We start from the raw sequence: 21199 nt of genomic DNA, 5'->3' as shown, positions 1-21199 counted from the left end.
TATATGAACTCGGTTCAAAATTAACAAAAGGAAACTTTTTTAATATAGTGTAGTCTATACTGTACAAATGTTAATAGTTTTAAGATGAGATGGCATTCCACATATGTGATGTTATGTGTGAGTGAGTACCGTAATTAAACGAAGGTACTTTGTTGACATCAGCACTGCGCCAAAACGGACAGTTCCATCCGCTCGCTGCTGCCGACCTGAGTTTCTAGTGAAGGACTGAGCAAAACACGGGCAGAAAGCACTCTTTGCGCTTTTAAAAGTTAAAAATAACCAATAGATCAGGTGATTTGTCGGATTTATTCGGGGTCTGTCCATCTAAAACATCTGCAGTGATGTTGAATGCGAAGAGTAGCACGGACCTGTGAATTATTGATTGGGACGGTCCTGGTATAAAAGGAGACGCCGCCTGTGTTCTGCTCTCTTGTCTGCAAACGCCACGATGAGCTACGGATCCGACATCTACTCTGCCTCTTCCTACCGGAAGATCTTCGGGGACTCTACCCGCTTCTCAGCCTCTCCATCCCGGATGAGCAGCTCCCGGAGCGGGTTTAAGAACCAGTCCGTGACCCGCACCAACATCCCAAGCTCCTATAGGCGCTCCACCCGATCTGCCTATCCATCTTTGACGCTGGAAAGCTTAGACTTCACCCAGAGCACAGCTCTTAACAATGAGTTCAAAATCATCCGTACCAACGAGAAGGAGCAGATGCAAGGGCTCAATGACCGGTTCGCGATGTTCATTGATAAAGTTCGCAATTTGGAGCAGCACAACAAAGTGCTGGAAGCCGAACTAGTGACCTTGCGCCAGCGCCAGACAGAACCGTCCCGTTTGGCCGAACTCTACCAGCAGGAGATCCGGGAACTGAGGTCGCAACTCGAGGAACTCAACGCGGAGAAAAATCAGATGATGTTCGAGCGCGACAGCATTGAAGAGGAACTTCAGAAATTCCAGGAGAAGTTCGAGGAGGAGATGAGAATGCGCGAGGAAGCGGAGCAAACGCTTAGAGCTTTCAAGAAGGACGTAGATAACGCCACCATGGTGCGCCTAGACCTGGAGAAAAAGATCGAATCCCTTCTGGACGAGATCAACTTCACGAGAAAGTTGCATGAGGAGGAGGTGGCTGAGCTCATGAACATGATCCAGACTGCCCAGGTGTCCGTTGAGATGGAAGTGGCTAAACCCGACCTTACTTCCGCCCTTAAGGAGATTCGATCCCAGTATGAGGTGATAGCGAGTAAGAACTTGCAATCCGCTGAAGAGTGGTACAAGTCCAAGTTCGCCGATCTTAGCGAACAGGCAAACAAGAGCAATGAGGTCATTCGCGCGAGTAGGGAAGAGCTCAACGAGTTCAGGAGACAGGTGCAGTCCAAGACCATTGAAATCGAGAGTTTAAAGGGAACCAACGAATCAATGGAAAGGCAGATTCATGAGATGGAGGAGAGTCACAACGCTGAGGTCATGGGTTACCAGGTTGGTTTCCTAAATTTTGCTTTTTAAAACATGATTAAAATACTGAGGATATTGGCGCTTTCTTGAAACAACCCAAAACCAAATTAATTGCCGAACAAATGTGTTTCTGTTAACCAAACAGCGGACAAAAGATCCCCGTTAAATGGGCGTGACCACAGAAACTGACTGTGAATGTAACTGCTCTGTCCATGGTGCTAAAATTAACAACTTGGCAGACATAAATAAATCAACAGTTCGTATTAGATATTTTATTTATAAGGTTTTTCAAAGTTATCATAAAATAATGATATTAAAAAATGAATAGTGCTTTAGCCCATGAAAAAAAAACAAATCTTAAAAATTTTCCAGAAGCAGCAAATTCATTCATTCATTCATTCATTCATTTATTCATTCATTCATTCATTCATTCATTCATTCATTCATTCATTCTTTCTTTCTTTCTTTCTTTCTTTCTTTCTTTCTTTCTTTCTTTCTTTCTTTCTTTCTTTCTTTCTTTCTTTCTTTCTTTCTTTCTTTGCATTGAAGGTTCCATAAAGATCCTTTAAAATTCATGGAACCTTTCCATCGCACAAAACATTCGTAATAGTGGAGAAAGTGTTATTTTGATTATTAAAATGCTCTTCACACCTAGAACAATTGCTCTTTTTAGAGCTGTTAACTGAAAGCTTCTTTGGGGAACTCAAAAATGGTTCTTCTATGGCATCACTATGAAATAAAGTGTAAATATGTCTATCATCCAATCAAATCATTAAATCTTTTTTATTATAACTTTATAATGTAACATCACACAGGATTCAATTGGGCAGCTGGAGAATGAGCTGAGGTGCACTAAGAGTGAGATGGCCCGTCACCTTAGGGAGTACCAAGATTTGCTGAATGTCAAGATGGCTCTTGACATAGAAATTGCTGCTTACAGGTATAAACGGACATGTGACAATTGACGTGTATGTGAATGTTAGTGAAATGTCCATCCTGTAATTTGATCTATTTTTATCAACATACCTAAGATGAACATTTTGAGAATTCCTCTTATGACATCTACTGATGTGAATTTCATACAGAAATGTATTGCTCTTTCATCCCACCTTTTCCACCACACCCTTCCTCACCACCCACCACCTCCTCTTTGTTCACCCTCTCCTTTATCGCCCGTCTCAGGAAACTTCTGGAAGGGGAGGAGACACGTATCAGCACTGGGGTTAACTACACCACCCCCGGCTCGATGTCTGGCTACAGCTACCAGTCCCGTATGTATAGCAGCACTAGTGTGAGCCGAAAGAAAGAGGACAAGGATGATGACGACAAACATCAGCAGAGCAGCAAATCCGTCAAAGGCTCCTCCCAGTCTGACGACTCCAAGAAGGGTGACAAGATCGACTCAGGAGACTTGAATCCCACCAACCAGAAAAACTAAATGTCTCACCACTCTTACTTTCATCCTCTCCTCCCTCTGCTTTCTGCATTACTCTCTTTCCTTTTCCAAAATAACTCACAAAGGGGGTCTCAGAGAGAAATCTTACTGTCCACTAATTAGCCTCCCACTCAGTCACAGGCCAGCAGTCCCTCAGTAGCAAACTACTAACTACTCAAGAAACCCCAGGCATTACATTGTTTGATGCATATATTTCTGTGGATGCACTGTTTCAAAGTCATATCTCTCCTGTTAGCTGTACTGTAATGGGTTTCTCTATGCGCACTCCGTTAAGGAAATGTTTAAAGGGATACTATTTTTTTTTTCATATTAAACTATGTTAATCCCTTAACTAAGAAGAGTTGATACATATTTCTCTCATCTCAGTGCGTGCATTAAATTGCAGAGTCTTGCGGCGAAACTTTGTTAGCACTTATCTAGCCCCGTTCATTCATTAGGATCCAAGCAGAGAAGCGACCGAACACCTCCACGTTTGCCCTATTTAAATACAGTTACACGAGTAGTGTAACTCGACCAAGAATGGTGACACAAAATAAAACGTTGCGATTTTCTAAGCGTGTAAAGTGGATGGCGAAATACCATAGCAAGTGCTTGGGAGCACTTCTACTTGGAGATGATTGGTCGCTTCTCTGCTTGGGTCATAATAAATGAACTGGACTGTCTCGCACGCCAGAGCGATTGAGTGCACACACTGAGACGAGAGAGGTATCAGCTCATCTTAGTTAACGGAATAACATAGTTCAATAGGAAAAACATGGTGGAGTATCGTTTTAAGTGTTTAGCTTTGGTAAATGTAGCTTTTTGTGCCGCAGTTTTCCCAAAAGCCATCACAAAACTAATGTAAGCATAAGAAATGACAAAGTAATCATTGTTGTATTTGCATCATGCCAGCTCTTGTAACAATTGCATCTCTTTCTTGACGCCGGTTAACTTCTCGGCATGCTCATGCATTCCTGCCAATAAATAAATACAAATCCACAATTAGACATATCTAAAAACTCCACTCAGCCAAATTCCTCTCCAAGACTGCTCTTAGTTCCTTTTTAAACATTTATTACAACCCACACACCCAATTTCCCTTTAAACATGACAAGGATTTGAGCCTAATAGCAAGTCCTCACTGCATGAGGTGTGTCTGCTGTTTGCATGGTGACTGTATGGTCCAAGTTTACCAATATTTTCATAGCAGTGTGCCTGCCATCCCTCTCAGTACTTAAGGCTGCATTAGTTCACCAGCCAATAGGCAAGACTGAGAGCGAGAATGTTACACAACACTGCTACTACAGCCTTTCCAACCCGATCTCACAACCAAGTCGTACGAATTCGACGAATGATTAAAAAGTGGCTAATTCGTAACAATTCATACGACCTCACTCGTACGAATGAATACGATTTTGCTAAATCGTACATATTTTACGAATTGGTCAATTCGTATGAATTCGTACGAATGACCTACCCCTTACCCCGCCCTTAAACCTAACCATCACGTGGGTTTAGACAAATCGTACGAATTAGTACGAGTGAGGTCGTACGAATTAGCCACTTTTTAATCATGCTTCGAATTCGTACGAATTGGTCGTGAGATAGTGTTGGCCTTTCACATGCTACTAAATGCTTGTGATTAATACACATTTTGACAAACACTGTAAAGCCAATCAAGTCAGGCCACTTAAATGTATGTAAACAGCATCTCATTCATTCTCATTCATTCATATCAACTGTCTTAACAAAAGGGATAGGGTAGAATTATTTAAGAAATGCTGAGATATGCATTGTGAAAAGAAAGTGTAAGTTTGAATGAGCCAATTTTACGTTCAGTATACCCCGCTGCTTCTGAGTTTGACCAGAATCGGTTGTGTTTGGTATCTTTAGAAGTTCGAATATATACAAACATCTCAACATTATCTTTCTATATTTAAGGATGCCTGAAGCACATTGACAGCGTGGAAACGCAGTCACTAACACAACTTATCACAATGCATCTCGAACACCTAAACTTGAATCTAGTTCTTTACACTCAGTGTACCGTCATGCAAAGAACTGTCACAGTGAAACCATGGCTCAACAATAAATTCCTTTGGTAAATGTAAAACATATTAAATGTAAAGCTATAGTGAAATATCCACATAACACTTCTGCAACACTGCCAGGTTTTGATACCACTTGCCTCTATGCCATGCTTTGTTAAGCATGACTTGCTGCACTCTTTCAATGGATAGTTTGAACGGATTTGTATAGTTGGGCTTAATTCACTTGAAAAATTGTATTATAGAAAGCAAAGTGAATGGACTTCTTTGTCTGTCGAAAGTAACTTTTCCCAAAAAACATAACAAAACACTGTGACGTTGGCATGCTTAGCTGCGAGGTAGTGTCAGGAAAATCTGGAAATTTGTCTTTCCATTCTCACAGATGCTCATTAACTAGACCTGATAATCCAGTCACAAGAATCATTATCAAATCTGAAAGTTTTAGAAATTGTTCCATTATTTTTTGGGAGGGCCAAAGGTGATTGCAGAAAGCGTAGCGACACAATGCAGTTTGAAGAAGAAGAATTTCAAACCTGCACTGCCAAATTTTTGTAATGCATGTGCGATCAACATTCCTCCATAAAAAGGCAACCCACTTTTTCACCAATATTTAACAATCCATCTGAAATGCTGATGTTTATGTATGAATGCTCTAGGTTGTAAAAAATGCCTTAAGCCACCAGCAGCTTTCTCAATATTGCAGGGTGTGCATTCATGTTTTATTTATGTTAAGAATGTGATGTTGTTTGCTATTTAGTAGTGTGTAGGAGCCACTGTGTACCGGATGACTGAAAACTTTAGGAGCCGAATGTAGTCAATGTCATTTATATTTAATCATTATCTTATTGCTGTATGGCACATGACAAATAAAGACTTGACATTATGAAGCCCATCTTTATGTGTCTATTGTTGGTAATTTAATGTTTCATTGCACTTCAAATTGTATAATTCACTGTTGCAGTAGAACCTAATTGCGGAAGTTCTGAAATTTCTTACCATATACTGACACCAGTGGCCGTTGGAGAAACTGCAGCCAGTCTCGTGCTTGTTCTCGGTGCGCACGCTCCCATGCTCGTTGGTCGCACTAGATAAATCTTTTTTTTTTTCTTTTTTTTTTTTCTTCTTACGAGGAGTTTCCGTGGGTATCTGGATTGTGCTGGGGGCTACTACCGCTAACACTACTGCTAGCGATTGCTGCTGCTTACTAATGGCTGCCATGGATATAAGCCCAAGTAGACGAGAATGTGCATGACATCACAATTCGTGAATGTGAATGTCTCTATCTTAAAGATTTTTTTAAGTAAAAATCTACCCATAGTCCCTTTAAGGCACTGTAAAAAGTGATCAGTTGACAACTTAAAAAAAGTGAGGAAACCCGTTGCCTTTAAATTATTAAGTAATAAACTTCATGCGTAATTGAAAAATTAAGTAGAGAACTTGACAATTCCACTTAAATTTTTTTTTTCAATTACGCATGAAGTTTATCATAAGTTTTTTAAGTTTGTCAATATTGATAATATTTGAAGATTTTGTGGTTAAGAGCAAACTTAACATTTGCATCTACAGTATATTGGATTAATGGTCAGACACTTAAAACATAATGTATATAGTCTACTATGTTCAGCCTGCAGTAGACCTACAGTAAGTGTGGAGGATTTTTTTTTTGATATAACAAGCAATTAATGCTAATACTAATACTAATAATACTAATCATACTTATTAATAATACAATACAATACTGTATAGCTTGATTTTGAGATACTATTATAATTTTTTAATGATATTGTACGTTTTTTGTCTTTATATTTTCTGTTTTGTTTTATTATTACTAAGTATAGCAATTGAAAATATCAGAACTGTTCATTACTAAACAAATTAAATTTAATTAAATATTAACAGTAAAGTATATATATATATATATACATGTATATATCATATGAAAATATAATATAAAAAAAATAATCTACGTGCCATAGATTTCTACACAGACAATGTGAGTGAGAACAAAGCAGGAATTCCACCTTCAACTTTGTGCCTGTTGTGATCCAGCGACCCCACAATCCATCATATTCTAGTTAAGTCTTCAGGGATCAGGAATAAAGGGGAAAAGGACAATCTGGGCCCATTGTGGATTTTTCTAGTAAAAAGCAATGCATATGAAGTACATTCGGAAATTAAATGGATATTTCACCTCTGAAAAGATTAATGTGTATTTAAAACGGGTCATTTATGTAGAAGAAATGTGTAATTATTTTTGAAATTTAGATTTTTTCTAGACTGAGAAAAGCCAGAAAATGTATTTTTGGCTTATGTGGATGAAAGACAACAACTCCCAGAATGCACTTGCTTCGCTGCCCTAGGAGGCGGTGCATACCGGTAACAGAGCGGAGTAGTTACAGTTTTTTCAATTGCTTACACACTAAAATTAAAACTTTCCCACTATTAGCAAACCTTACACTCAAGAAGCAAAACACCGGCCTAGATTTGCACAATTGTAAGCACGTTGTCAGCTTCACCCTTTTTGCAAAACATTACACACAGTGATTTGTAAAACTCTACACACATTTTCACACCTTAGACACAGATAAGGATTGTGAGGTTACTTCCTTGTCATGACAAAGCCCCAGTTTGCCATTGACCACACTAATGAACGAATTGGATATTCACATCCACCAGGTGTGGAAGCACAGATGTGCTAATTTGAAAACGCAGCACTCAGGTGTGCTATAAAAGGCAGCAGGTGAGTCTTCAACAAAAAAAGAAGGATGTAGAAGAAGAAGAGTGAGAATAAGAGGGGGAGCTCAAAGAGGACATGAAGGAGGTAGAGGAGGAGGAGAAGGAGGAAGAGGATGAGGAGAAGGGGGTAGAGGATGAAGAACAAGAGAAAGAGGTATAGAGGAAGAGGAAAAGAATGAGATAGAGAAAGAGGCCTAGGTAGAGGAAGAGGTAGAGAATGACTTGAAGAGTTGATAGAACCTGAACAAAGAAGACGAGGACCAAATTTGACTCAAGAAATCCGTGCAACATTTATTGACCATGTTACCATGTTATCAACCATGGACTGACACTGATGGAAGCTGGACAAAGAGATCAACCAAATCTCTGGTTGATACTGTAACTGAATAGTTACAATATTCTTGTTGCTTGTACATTAGTTTTTCTTCAGAGTCAAGTATGTACTTCATACAGTAATTGTAATTTGTTTACAGATATTATTTGTTTCATTGATTTCATTTTTGGTTGATTGCGCTAACTGATTATGCTAAGAAATACTGTAAGTATTGAAATAAATACTTGAAATTTTCAGTCTGCAGCATCAGTGTTGTGCAGTGCTTGGTAAGTTTATATATTTACGTACAATCTCCTTATATCTCAAACTAATCATGAAGAATGTTGTGAGTTTGTCACGTTTTTGTTCATTTTCAGCTTTCAATTATCCCTTACATAACAATGTCTGGCCAAAAATCTAGCACATGCTATTTCCTAAAAATAGTTTTTTACAAATGTGTTTTTTATTTATCACAGCAGTGTGAAACTGGCTGCAATAGTGTCTGATCATTGAGGATTGTGTTGGTTAAATAAAAACTGATAGCATTTTTACATATATGTGTATATCTTTTGACTGAAGTGTGTATGTTTTGACAGAAGTGTGTCATTTTGCAAACAATCTAGGAATTATGCAAATTTAGTGTGGTGTTTGGATAATTGTCATTATATTTTGAAAAAAAGAACCCGGTTTTCAAAATTGCGTGTAAACAATTGAAAAAAACTGTAATAGTGGTGGGAAGTTCGGATCATTTTTCTGACTCGGATCTTTGAGGCTCGTTCAGCCAAATGAACTAATCTTTTATCGAGTCATTTCGTTCATTTCGGTCATTTCATTGTAATATAATTATATAATTAAATATAATTTATATAATTATGTAATTAAAATGTATATAATTTATAATGTCATGTTATATATAACATGACATCTAGTACTTACGAAAATCTTGATTACATTTGTAAAAATAACATAAATAACTATAGGTGGCCTAATGCAGCCAAAGCCAAATTATAAGTAACTGAAATAACTCTATTAATTAGTTGCTGGGTCTCAAGTTCAGGCTATTGTAGTCTGACCCTGTTCACCTCCTCTCATGTCTCGAGACGTTTGCTGTTGACTCGTTAGTGTCTAACTCTGATCTGTGCTGTCTGCTGGGCCGTGCCGTGAGATTATAGCAGGACCGGAAAGAGTAAAGATTAGTTCATCTCTCGAGTCTCGAGTTCGGATTCGGCCGGGTCCGAGTTTTTCGTTCTTCCTGACAGTCCCGTAGAGTCTATGCTGTCAGCACCAGAAAAAGAAATGATTAGTTCATCTCTCGAGTTCGGGTTCGGCCAGATCCGAGTCTTTCGTTCTTCCTGTCAGTCCCATTAAGTCTATGCTGTCAGTACCGGAAAGGGGAATGATTAGTTCATTTGAGTCTTCGGGTTTGAGTCCTTCGTTCTTTTCTCACGTGACCACTGGTCTCTCGCATCAAATTCAACATTAGATTCGTATTATTGACTGCGTCTGAATGTATATTGTGTTATATAGTCATTAAAATACAAAATACACAAAATACTTTGAAAAGGTACCGCCCCAGTGACAGCTTTTGTACCTTTTTTTCTGAGAGTGTATGTTCAATAAACATTATAAACAAAAGTTCTATTATTCCTTATTACCGTCCCTGTCCATCTCTTTTCTATATTATGCATCTGTGGTGTGTTTTATTATATACATTATACAGTAATTAACTACTATTATATTATACCTCATCTACGTGCTTGTTTGTAAAAAGTTTGTGAAAGTTTGTAAAAAGTTTGTGAATTAGGCTATTCAATACGGTAACAATGAATTCACGTGACTAAAGAACGAAGGACTCAAACCCGAAGATTCAAATGAACTAATCATTAATCTTTCCGGTGATCTGACAGCATAGGCTCAATGGGACTGACGGGAAGAACGAAAGACTCGGACCCGCCGAACCCAAACTTGAGAGATGAACTAATCATTTCTCTTTCCGGTACTGACAGCATAGGCTCTATGGGACTGAACGAAAGACTCGGACTCGCCCCAAACCCGAACTCGAGAGATGAACTAATCATTTCTGTTTCCAGTACAGATTCAGAATCCATATGTTGCGCAATGCGCATGCAAGGGTAACACAAAATGAACGAATCACTCCCTGAGACAACTCGGTAGTTGCGAGTCTTATTAAAGATTCCTTCAAAATGAACGAATCGTTCATGAACGACACATCACTAGTAGTTAAACAACAAGTGTAGGTTACAAGTGAGTCTCTGTGATGAGTCTGTCTGTAAATGTGTTTCGAGATAGCCCAAAGTGTTTGGGATTCAGCTTTTGCATTCTACATTCGCCATTCATTATGTTTACCGTGGCAAGAAGGACGAGGCTAGGGTGGGAGAACAGCTGGTCTCGTATCTCTCACGGAGAGACAGGAATTTTCTTAGCAATGTTAAAACACACATCAACCGATCACTTGTTTAGCATTCATGTAAACACAACGATGAATGAATTCAGTTAGATTGAAACAAAAGGTTTGCATGTAAACAATGAATGGATGAAAGTCAAAGCCGAATCCCGGACATCGACGGCCAGACATGTCCGGGAAAAAGAGGATGGTAACCCCTACTCCTCAGTTTTCCCACAGAACAAGAGCCTGCTAGCTTTCAAAAAAGATGGCTGACATTACGTGTACATTCTGTGAGTGAGATCCCACCTTCTGTGGGCGGGAGATCATGTGGGACAGCCCCTACTACTGACTTTAGCCTCTGGACAAAAATTCCTCTGATGATGCAAAATGAAGATTTTTGTGTCATCAGAGGATTTTTTTTCCCAGACAAAAAATACATAAATCTCTCGTTTTAGGGGGACTTGAGGGTGGAAAGCATGGCAATTCGAAAATACTTTTCAACTAATACAAAGCATAATGCTAAATCCTGAAGTATCCCTTTAAACAGGGAGGTGCACAGGAATTTTGAGGGGCAGTTGTTCTGACCTGAAAAAAAGGGCACCCCCCCCCCCCTCACGGGCTATATGAAGGAATATATTCAGTTGAATTTGTCCCCTTCCAAATTGCCTTATCTGGCCATGTTTATTGTCCAAACGCAATGCCTCATCTTATGGTCTTATAATTATTTATAAAGATTGCAAAACGTCAGAGATGAGACAAATGAGCAAAAGAGTTCCTCATATAGTTGTTTTTTGTTTTTTAAATTATTATTTATTTATTTGAAAAGAAATAATCTGGATTGAATGGAAAAAACTCGAAAAAATAAAACAACTCTTAGATTTCGGGAAAAAATACATTTCTTTTTTGCCAATCCTGACCTCCCCCTGGGGCCCTAAGCAAAATTCTAAGGGGCCCTCTACCTGATCTATGATGCCGTGAGCCATGTAAACCATTTGCCATTGCCACTCAATACCGCCCAATACAATCCTCCCTCCTTTAAACAAAACAGTCAAAGAATAAGTACAGCAGTATAGAACAGAATGAGGTTCAAACAAACAATATTTACTGAATAAAGCATTTTTATAGAATGTTAAGATAACAAGTGAATATTAACGTAAACATAAACAAGAAGAAAATAATAAATTACAACCCTGAACTTTGGCTTTTGGGATTAACTTTGGTTCACTCTACAGCCAGGGTATTCCCGCAATTCACTCTCAAGTTTTTCTTCTTCCTCTTTTCGTGACGAGAAGGATAGTTTCGCTTCATTTTGTCATGGACTTCGTACACATTAATTAGCGCGCGACACGAGATGGAGGCGTGGCCTGAGTAATTTGCGGTGCCTTACCATACGCACCGGTCGCGTGCAGTCTATGGTCTCGTGGAAACAGTTTGACTTTCACTTTTCTTTTTTTTTGGAAGTGAATGAGGCTTTGCGATTTTTATATTGTTTTTTTATTTATTTATTTATTTTTTTTTTTGTCTAGGCCTACGTGAAATTCTACATCCATTGTACGATTTTTTTTTCCTCGGAAGAGCAACCTGAGTCGAGAAGGGCATATGGGCAGTTGCCCGGGCAACCTGAGCAACCCCCCTGTGCACGTCCCTGCCTTTAAACACATTTTTTTTTGTACAAAGGACACACAGAACCAAGCTACATCTCTGCCATGTGAACAAATACACAAGCACATACAGCCTTTGCCTTTATCAATCCCACATACAGTGTGGTAACACACTCATGAATGCACCTCTGCACTGTTAGCTGATGTAAAGAGCTGTGTGGGCTCTAACATACACTGCAGGTCTTCAAAGATTTATATCCCTGCAATGCTGCCAACAAGCTATGAATGTACCATTGTGATAAAGCGCTCACCATCACCCACTTCACACATCCCAGGCATAAACGGAGGACTTATTTTACTCATTTTCCTTTGCATTATCCATTACATCTGTTTCCATCTAACATATCAAAAGCTGTGTAATTTGTACATTGATGACTTCCTTCCTACTGTACAGTGTCAGTATTTCTCTGTAGTATGGAAAGACACACACATACTGTATGATGTATAATTGATTAACTTGTACACAATTATCTCTATCTCTGTATTTTCTTTCCTTCCAGTGACAAAGTATATACAGTACATTGACTTACTTGGAGTTACCTGGATGTGTTATCTGCACCTCAGTGCACATAGACTCTAAATTACTATTCTATATACCGTAGACCAGTCGGTGCAGACTGGCATTTTAAGAGAAAAGATAGTTTAGACATGTACCCTAATGTCAGAATGATAGACACCGTTTAATTCCATGTGAACGTGTTGAAAACATTAGATCAGGTTTAATTAAAAATATATAAAAAAAACACATTTATCCTGGCTGAAATCTCACCCAGGAAAATTATAGCAGCTGGAAATAGATGGCGTCTGAAATGTTTAGATATCCACTTTCATGACACATGGCCATTACGGTGCAAGACAGATTGAGACATGTAAGATGCATGACATTTTTAATGATGATTTTGTTTTAAATTATATATGATTTATAAAACAAAGCCCAAATAAAATAAGTTTGATAAGGCACCATTCGAAAAAAAAGCTATTGCAAACCAACAAAGCTAAGAACTCATTTTCACTACTGAGCTTTTCATAATTGAAGTTAAAAAATGGACTATTAAAATTAATGATTGAAATTTTATCATAGTTCACACAAAATACTTCTATATGTACATACCCAAGTGCGACAGAAGAGCGGACTGCTAACTATGTATATGTAGCAGCAATAAGTTTTCACGGGCCAAAAGCGGACGTTATATTTATTTTTCAATAATCAAACCATTCTGGAAGATTTCAGGTGCAAGCTGGATGATGAGATCCATCTCCTGATGTCTAGGGGGGATATATGCTGGACCTTAGAATCGAACATCAATTATGTTGGATTGGTCTTCTTTTATTGTATACGAAGCTGAAGACATCTCCATCATCCAGCCCCACCTCATACCTGTCACCACCCCAGACCCAGAGCCCAGCCAGCCATGGCCCCGATCCACAGACATGATGCCAGACCCCACCAATGATAGAGCGCGAGAGCTTGCCTCCATGAGTATACCAGAAAAAAAGACTGAGCCCACTCTGCAGCCCAACCCCCAAAAAATGTCTGACCATGTGTGTGAGCCAGCAACATCATGTTTCGCAGTGGGACTGCTAGTAGAGTTTTAGGGTATGGAGGACAACCCTTCCCAAAATCCTCCTGCTGCTGTGGGTGAGCTAAAATGAGTTGAGCCTGTGTGAATTATAATTTTTTTTATGAGGATTTAGAAATGTGCATTTCATGAGTTTCCCGTCTCCGCTGGTTCTGCCCAGCTCAGACTCTTCTTTGTTGCCGGTGCTACCACCCAATTCAAGGTCTTCTTTGTTGCCACTGTTTCTGCCCAGCACAGTCTGTTTCGTCACCCAGCACCAAGTCGAAGTCATAGTCGAAGTCATACTGCCCAGCCTCACCTTCCAAAATCAGCCAGTTTGTCGGCCACACCTCGCTGGTTCCCTTCAGATCCTCCTTTGTTTACTCTCCTGCGTGGATACACCTCGGACCTCTCAGCCATCAGCTCCACCCTGGCAGGAGGATTCCCGGCTCCGAACACCAGCTGCTGAGCCCATCACTCCACCTTGGCTCACAGACTTGTCAGCTACACCTTGGCTTCTTCCTCCCTCTGCTCCACCTGGGACCCTTATCCTTACGGCCACCATCTGGTCCACCATCATGGTTTCTAAAGTGGTATAAAAATTCATATTTTATGATGTTTTTTGTCATTCTTTATGAACCACCACTGTGTGGGAAAAATTCCTTGAAAAAAACGTGTTTGTGTTCCAAATAAAATTAAATACAAGGTTTGGAATGACATAGAGTTTCAGTTCCCGTTGACTTCCATTTTGTGGACGACTGAAGTCAATGGGAAACAAAATCTTCTTTTGTGTTCCACATAACAACATGAGGGTGAGAAAATGATGACCGAATTTTCATTTTTGGGTGAACTATCCCTTTAACACAATCAAACATGCATATGCACACAGAAGGTACACTGAATTATTCATGCTTTCCTGGTGTGTTTGAGCTGGTGTGGAGACTGGAATGACTGGATGAGGCAAGAGAGGAAAAATCAACCCTCAAAGTGTCCTCACCCTGACCTTCTCCTCTCAGACAGCGGTCATCTTGCACATGGGCAGACGAGGATCTTATTATTACAGTGCATTATGCACAAAAGGGCAATCCATTCTTAAGGGTCTTGATAAAAATACTGATAATTCAGCTGATGTCATTTATTATAATCACCTTTGGTAGTAAAAATAAGAAACTATCAAATGAAAACACACAATCTAAACCATCCTTCACTAACAAATGCTAACTTTATCAGTTCTTTAGTCATTCTCATGGCACAGTTATAGCCAATAAATTTGATCATCACAAATGGCCATCAAAATGACAGAGAGATTGAACAGAAAGTCAGTTCAGAGCACAGGGCTGTCGAGTTACCTGTCAGCAAAGTGTTAACCGGCCTGCTGCAGCAACTGTTGCCGTGGATACTGTTGCCAAGCCCCATCCCACTGTGCCCTTGCAGCACTGAGAGATGCTTGTGGAAAGCTGCATGCACACCCCAGAAGCCCACCCTCCAGACGGTGAATAATCAGGAGAACATTGATTTATAAGGAGACAGCCTGAAGATCTGCAAAAATAGACTTTTAATGTCCTCAATAAGTCTCTTAAAATATTATGCTTCTAACGACGTGTTCCACAATTTCGTCACCCATTTAAAACTGTTTCATATGTGGTTGGAAATGTTTATCCAGATGTTAAAAATAGGGCGAGAGACATTTTAATCCATACTCTAGACCACTGAGTGGATTGCTATTACTGTACATTAAACAATCGTTTGTCGATTTAAGTGTACTAGTTGAAATGGAGAAACCAGCTCAGTCCTCAAATATGGCTGGATTAGATAGTATTGCCATGTGGAGGATAAATAATGCAGCCCCCATGATGCAGATGAACTGAGTTTTCATCAACATTACTAACCTGCAGTGGCTTTCCTGAGGGAAATCACTAGATGCTGTGTATGAGACTGTATAGTCTACAATGAGTCATCAGTTTATGGGTATCCTGGGGAGAGAGGGAATGAGAACAGATATATTTGACGTATAAAAAAAAAGAAAGAAAAAAAAGGAGGATAGTAAGAAGAAGCAAAGCTTATGTTTGTCGATAATGGAAAGGGTTGGGAATGTGTGAGATAGCGTTGGATCATATGTGCTTGAATGCACACGAGGATGCTGTCTTTTTTTGTGTTGTCTGTGTGTGTGGGTGCGAGGAAGAAAGAAACTGAGCTAAAAATAGCTCAAACAGACACAACAGAGCGAGACTCCATCCCCACAACACACACACAAACACAAAATAATGGCTGTAACGCTTTATAATGTGAATGTTAGCTTCATTCCTCAATCATTATCATGGTTATCCATGAGACTTCATCTTTAATTTCACTTTTTTTTTTCATCAGTCACTTGTTTCTTGGGCTTTGTTTCCCACCACTCATCTGTTCCCATGGACAATAATCTTCTATCGCAGCTGCACACCATTTTGTTTGTTATTTAGTTCCTCTGTGTTCAGTCTTCAGTTGTATGTGTTAGTGTTATGTCTATGCTCTCATGCACACTGTACTTCTGCTGGCCTTCTACTTAATAAAACCTTGTTGATATTTTAAAACCCCAGTCTGTCTTTCTTCTTCCTGTCACAATCATATATCAATGTTTCATCATAGGTCTTTTAAAATTAATTTTTATAATTTGTTATTTTAGTCTAATTACTATTTAAAAAATGCAATAAAAATGTGTATCAATGATTATTAATAATAATTACTAATGCCCATAACCGCACATCAATTCTGTAATAAGGAATATTCTTTCTTAGAATATATTTCAATCGATAGGTTTATGTTCAATGAAAATAGCACAAATTAATTAACAGATCAATTAATCAATCTAAAAAACTGATAATCGATTAACCAATCTCATAATAGTTAATATGAGTCAATAGATCAACTGATCTCAAATACTATATTTATAATCCTGATAGCAGAAGAAAAATCGGAAAGGGAAACTTTCTCCAGCCGACTACGCCAACATGTTAAACAGGGAAATGTTAATAATTATGATTTAGGCCACATCCACACAAAGCCAGATCCTTCTCTCTTCAATCTTTTTTTTTTTTTTTTGGAAACTGAGTCGTCTCAAGAAATATATGCGTACACACGAAACCACTGAAACCGGCTGAAAACGATGTAGTATACATGTGTAAGACTGGAAAAACTGGTAGAAGAACCAACACTCCTCGAGCGGACAAAGGACCTTGCTGGAAATTAAGGTCTCACCTCCCTCATCCTAATCTACATTTCTCCCCCTCATTCTTCACCCTTGCAGAGATAACACAAACTAAATGTGAATGATTATCATTGAGTTTTATACATGTTTGGTATTATTTGAAACGTCACCATTCCACTTTTACAAATGTCTCATTTTCAAATAAGTAAAACAAAAGGTAATAAGGTTTTTAAGAGTTTAGGGATAACTGGCACACAAAGGAATCTGATCTCTAGACCAATGGTCCAACCCCCAAAAGGTGTAAACTTCTGAATGCAAATATCCATTGTGAGCCTATATAATGAAATGCAGAAAGGGGCTCGGGGCCTTTCTGTATCTCAGATCAGCCTGTGAATGCTGAGTCAGCGAGACTCTCAGCTTCACGTATTTCCAAGTTTCAAGTTCAATATTCACCTTATTTATCCTTAGAAAGGAAATTTACTCTGCTGCAGTATCTAAAAAGAAAAATAAATAAATAAAAAGCACCACAACATTAAAAAAAACAACACAAGACATCCACACATCAATCGATCAATCTGTCAATCAATCAATGGAGACACTCCTTCCCCAGAATCAAAAGACCAAAACAAAAACAATGCAATACACAGATCAGTATATCGAATGAATAATGACAGAAATAAAAAACAATAAAGCATGTACTATAAAAATTCGTAAAATATCACCCAAGTGAGTTAAGGTTCCTAATAGCCACAGGAATAAAAGAATCCCTGGCACGTCTGGTTCTTAGCATGGGTAACCTAAAACGGCGACCTGAGGGGAGCAGATTAAACTCACCAAAAAGTGGATGATCAGAGCAATTTAAAATTTGGTTAGCCTTACCCCGGACCTGTTTATTATATATCTGTTGCAGCTGTACCCCAACCACCTTAGACGCAACATTAACCAATTGCTAGCTTATGCTTATTGGTCATTAAAAGGCCACCATACCACACCACAATACAAAATGTCAAGACTGATTGAATAAAGCACTGGTAAAACAAAGTCATCAGAGTCTTACATACGCCGAAAGTATTCATCTTCCTCAGGAAGAAAAGTCTCTGTTGGGCCTTTTTACAGACAGCAACCGCGTTGCTCTCAAAAGATAGTTTGCTGTCAATGATGGTCCCTATTTGTATTCCTCTTACAGTCTCAACATTCATGTTTCCTAATGTCGGTTTTGTCTTGTCTGTACTCCAGAACATTTTATGTTTTGTATTGATTATCTTTGAACTAATTATACATTTACTGTACCTGACATAATAAATTGTTACATTTTGATTATTATAGCTGACTTTGACATTATTTCAATCGAGTTAAAAGGAATAGTCAAACTTTCGTTATGCACATATATCATTACAAAAACCTCGTCCCCTTGGAATTATAAGATTCTATCTGACATTTTTGTCAACATTGAGTTATTCACATATTCTTATTCTGTGACAATTTATTTACATTATGTGATGTGTTTTGTACATTTAGGGTCCCTGTTATTTTTATGTTTGAAAGAAACTTGTTCCCCATACACATTTTCCTATATGGAATGCAAAAACTTTGAAGCTCAATATCTCAAAACTGTTCAGAACGCAGATAGAACCTTATAATTCCAAGGGGACGACCTGTTAATTTATGGAGTCAAATAAAATAACGAGAGAATACATATAAGAAAATAAATTGCATTTAATCAAAAATGCTTTGCCACGAGAAAAGACAGTAACACGCAGAGACCTTCACCCGCTGATCGGATGCTTCCATTGGACCGATCGAGACGGGCCTTGCACATGCCAGGCCAGTATGAGGCGCTGTAATTCTGCCACAGAGATAAAACTAAACTAGACTAGGAGAAAAAGACTTGGAGCATGTGTAACGAGTCAAATATGTGTTTCCACTTGCTATATTCACTTTAATGCATGGCCCCTTTAAATCGCATTCTCCGCCCAGATCTGGTAGTTGGATAAACTGGTTCCGGTAGAGTCAATTAGATTCACGCCAGCCGCGAGAGTGAATGGCTGCGGTGAGTGAGTGCTCCATGAGTAACACATATAGTGATAAATGTATAACCATTTTATGGGTTTATACTGAGTTATATGTGTATGTTATTTGATTTGTGCTTGTGCCACTGTTATGTGTATTGTAATATTAAGTTTAATGTTCACCTCCATTATAGAACACCACGAGGGTGACTGCTGAAACTGATCACCACTGTTCTATATTATTCAACAGGTACAGTTTATGAGTTTCAAATGTGTGTATTATAACTGTTTATGTAGTTTATGTAAATGAGTAATTAGATTCGCGCCAGCCGCGAGAGTGAATGGCTGCGAACACCACGAGGGTGACTGCTGAAACTGATCACCACTGTTCTATATTATTCAACAGAATAAGAATAAAAAGCCATCAGAAAGCTTGATTTGGTGTCCGTCTTGAGTTTACAACAACACAACGCAGAGACAACACTGTTACACATGCGCATAACCTTTCACGCTCTATGAACGCAACACGACACAAGGTGAAGACGAAGATGGCGAATGCCAAAGTAATTCGAATGAACTGACGACAAAGTCGAACTTCTACTCAGTTATACTCGACTGTCATGTCAATTCAAATATTCTGATATAATGGATGCATTTCAGGCGCAGTATCCAAAGAAGCTACCGGAAGAAGGATCTCCCTCACGATGATAGCATGGACCCAAGTCACTGCAAAGTTAAAAAATATACGTAGTAAATGCAGTGGACACAGGGCGTCGAAGTGGCCCTAAGAAACGGACATTCATGGAACAGGAAAACAGATCAGAAACAAACTCAAAATGTTACAAACAGACTCAAAACATGACAGTACCCCGCCCTCCCGGAAGACATGTCCCTCGCACCATATTACATCCACAGGGGTGGAAGGGTGGGGGCCCTGGAGGCTGACAAGGGTGTGGGATAGTAGAACAGGAATCCTCCAGGGTGGTGCTGGCAGTTCAGAACACTGGAACAGTCTGGTGAATTTCTCTCACTGGAACAGACTCAGGACTTTCCTCACTGGAAAGGTGGATGTGGCTGGTACGTTGGTCTTCTTCTCACTCTCCACAATGTTAAATAGGGATCCATTGTGGACAATCAGCCAGTCATAGTCCTGCAATCTCCCCCAAGGACCGTCTCCTGGCAGGCGAGCTCTGGGCTCTGCGTTGAGACCTGCCCAGAAAAACACACAGAGGCTGGTGTCATCAATGAACAAAAAGGAACCAGATCCAAATACCTCTGTGTGGACCTCGTGGGACAGATCCCCCTGAGAGAATCTTCACTGCTGCTAGATCCATCTTTAAAGTCAGTTGTTTTAGATCCATGTTTAAAGTCTAGATCCATGCGTCAGTTGTGTCACAGCAGCTTGAAATGAGTAATGATGGCAGGATCCAAGTGCAGCAGCTTTAACTTCAGTTTCAAGAACAAACTCAAATATTCATAAAGCCCTCAGGAATCGCCCGAACATGAACAGAACAACCAACATAGTAATGACATAGAAATGACAGTGAACTGAAAGACACACAGGGATTAAACACACAGCAAACAGAGGAACTAATGAGACTAATTAACGAGACACACCTGAACTGAAACATAACAGAATATGGATCCATAGCGGTAGTTGCACAAACCTTCATGTTGTCGCTATAGTTGTAGTCCAATCTCGTGCACCCCTGAACACAGAAGAACATCAACACGCCAATAAACCGGCCAATCGCCGGAACGGGCGGTCCACAGGCCGTGACGCAACCTTTTTATACCCACTTAAGGTATATGATTGGACAACTTGCGCACCTATGGCATTTTAGAAAAAAAACACCCCTCTCAATGCACTGTTTGTCCAACACTGATAATCCTCATAATCCTGATTATGATTGCTACTTTTTGACTGTTAAGCCTTTTAGATAATAGCTTTCAAAAGGTATGTGTCTATTCAGAGGAGGCTAATTATTTTGGCTGCAGTGGAACCACACAACAACCCTTTACCTTTGAGACTTTTCCTCAAATGCACTATGACTGATGGGTGAACATTCTACAGAGAATTTGCTCACAACAGATGGCCTCCATATCCTCAGGCTGTATATATTTTAAGCAATAAGTAGAGAGTTTGCACCTTTACCTCTGCTAATAAGATCTTAAAGGTAGGTGACAAAACATGACTTGGTTGGCACAACTGAACCAGAGAATGTAACAGTAACGCCTCTATGAAACACCAAAAATGTAGAGTAAAACAAGTGCAGTTAAAACAGTGACACTATTTCAAAATAACATCACACTGCAAAAGTCATTCTGTGTTGTCTTCAACAGATTTCCAAAACCAGTCACTGGTCAGTAAATGACTTAAAAGATCAC

General features: G+C 39.2%; 1 protein-coding gene and 1 long non-coding RNA gene across 2 annotated transcripts; one reads left to right on the top strand and one right to left on the bottom strand.

Moving 5' to 3' along the window:
- The first annotated feature begins 373 nt into the window (after window positions 1–373).
- inab (internexin neuronal intermediate filament protein, alpha b) lies at window positions 374–3358 on the top strand. The gene is made up of 3 exons (XM_039657500.2): window positions 374–1480; window positions 2272–2396; window positions 2639–3358. Exons 1-3 carry the CDS (start codon window positions 449–451, stop codon window positions 2892–2894), a joined length of 1413 nt encoding a protein of 470 aa, XP_039513434.2. The 5' UTR covers window positions 374–448; the 3' UTR covers window positions 2895–3358.
- Window positions 3359–18498: 15140 nt separating this feature from the next.
- LOC148978528 (uncharacterized) lies at window positions 18499–20908 on the bottom strand. Its single transcript, XR_016168840.1, has 2 exons — window positions 20479–20908; window positions 18499–20020 (listed from the first exon to the last, which is right to left on the bottom strand). It is a non-coding gene; the product is annotated as an uncharacterized LOC148978528 (long non-coding RNA).
- Between the last annotated feature and the right edge of the window lie 291 nt (window positions 20909–21199).

Source organism: Pimephales promelas, chromosome 6 (assembly GCF_988280905.1).
Source record: "Pimephales promelas chromosome 6, fPimPro1.hap1.1, whole genome shotgun sequence".
Taxonomy (NCBI): Eukaryota; Metazoa; Chordata; class Actinopteri; order Cypriniformes; family Leuciscidae; genus Pimephales; species Pimephales promelas.
Note: the sequence above shows the minus strand (reverse complement) of the source record. Positions and strands in the feature narration are given on the sequence as shown.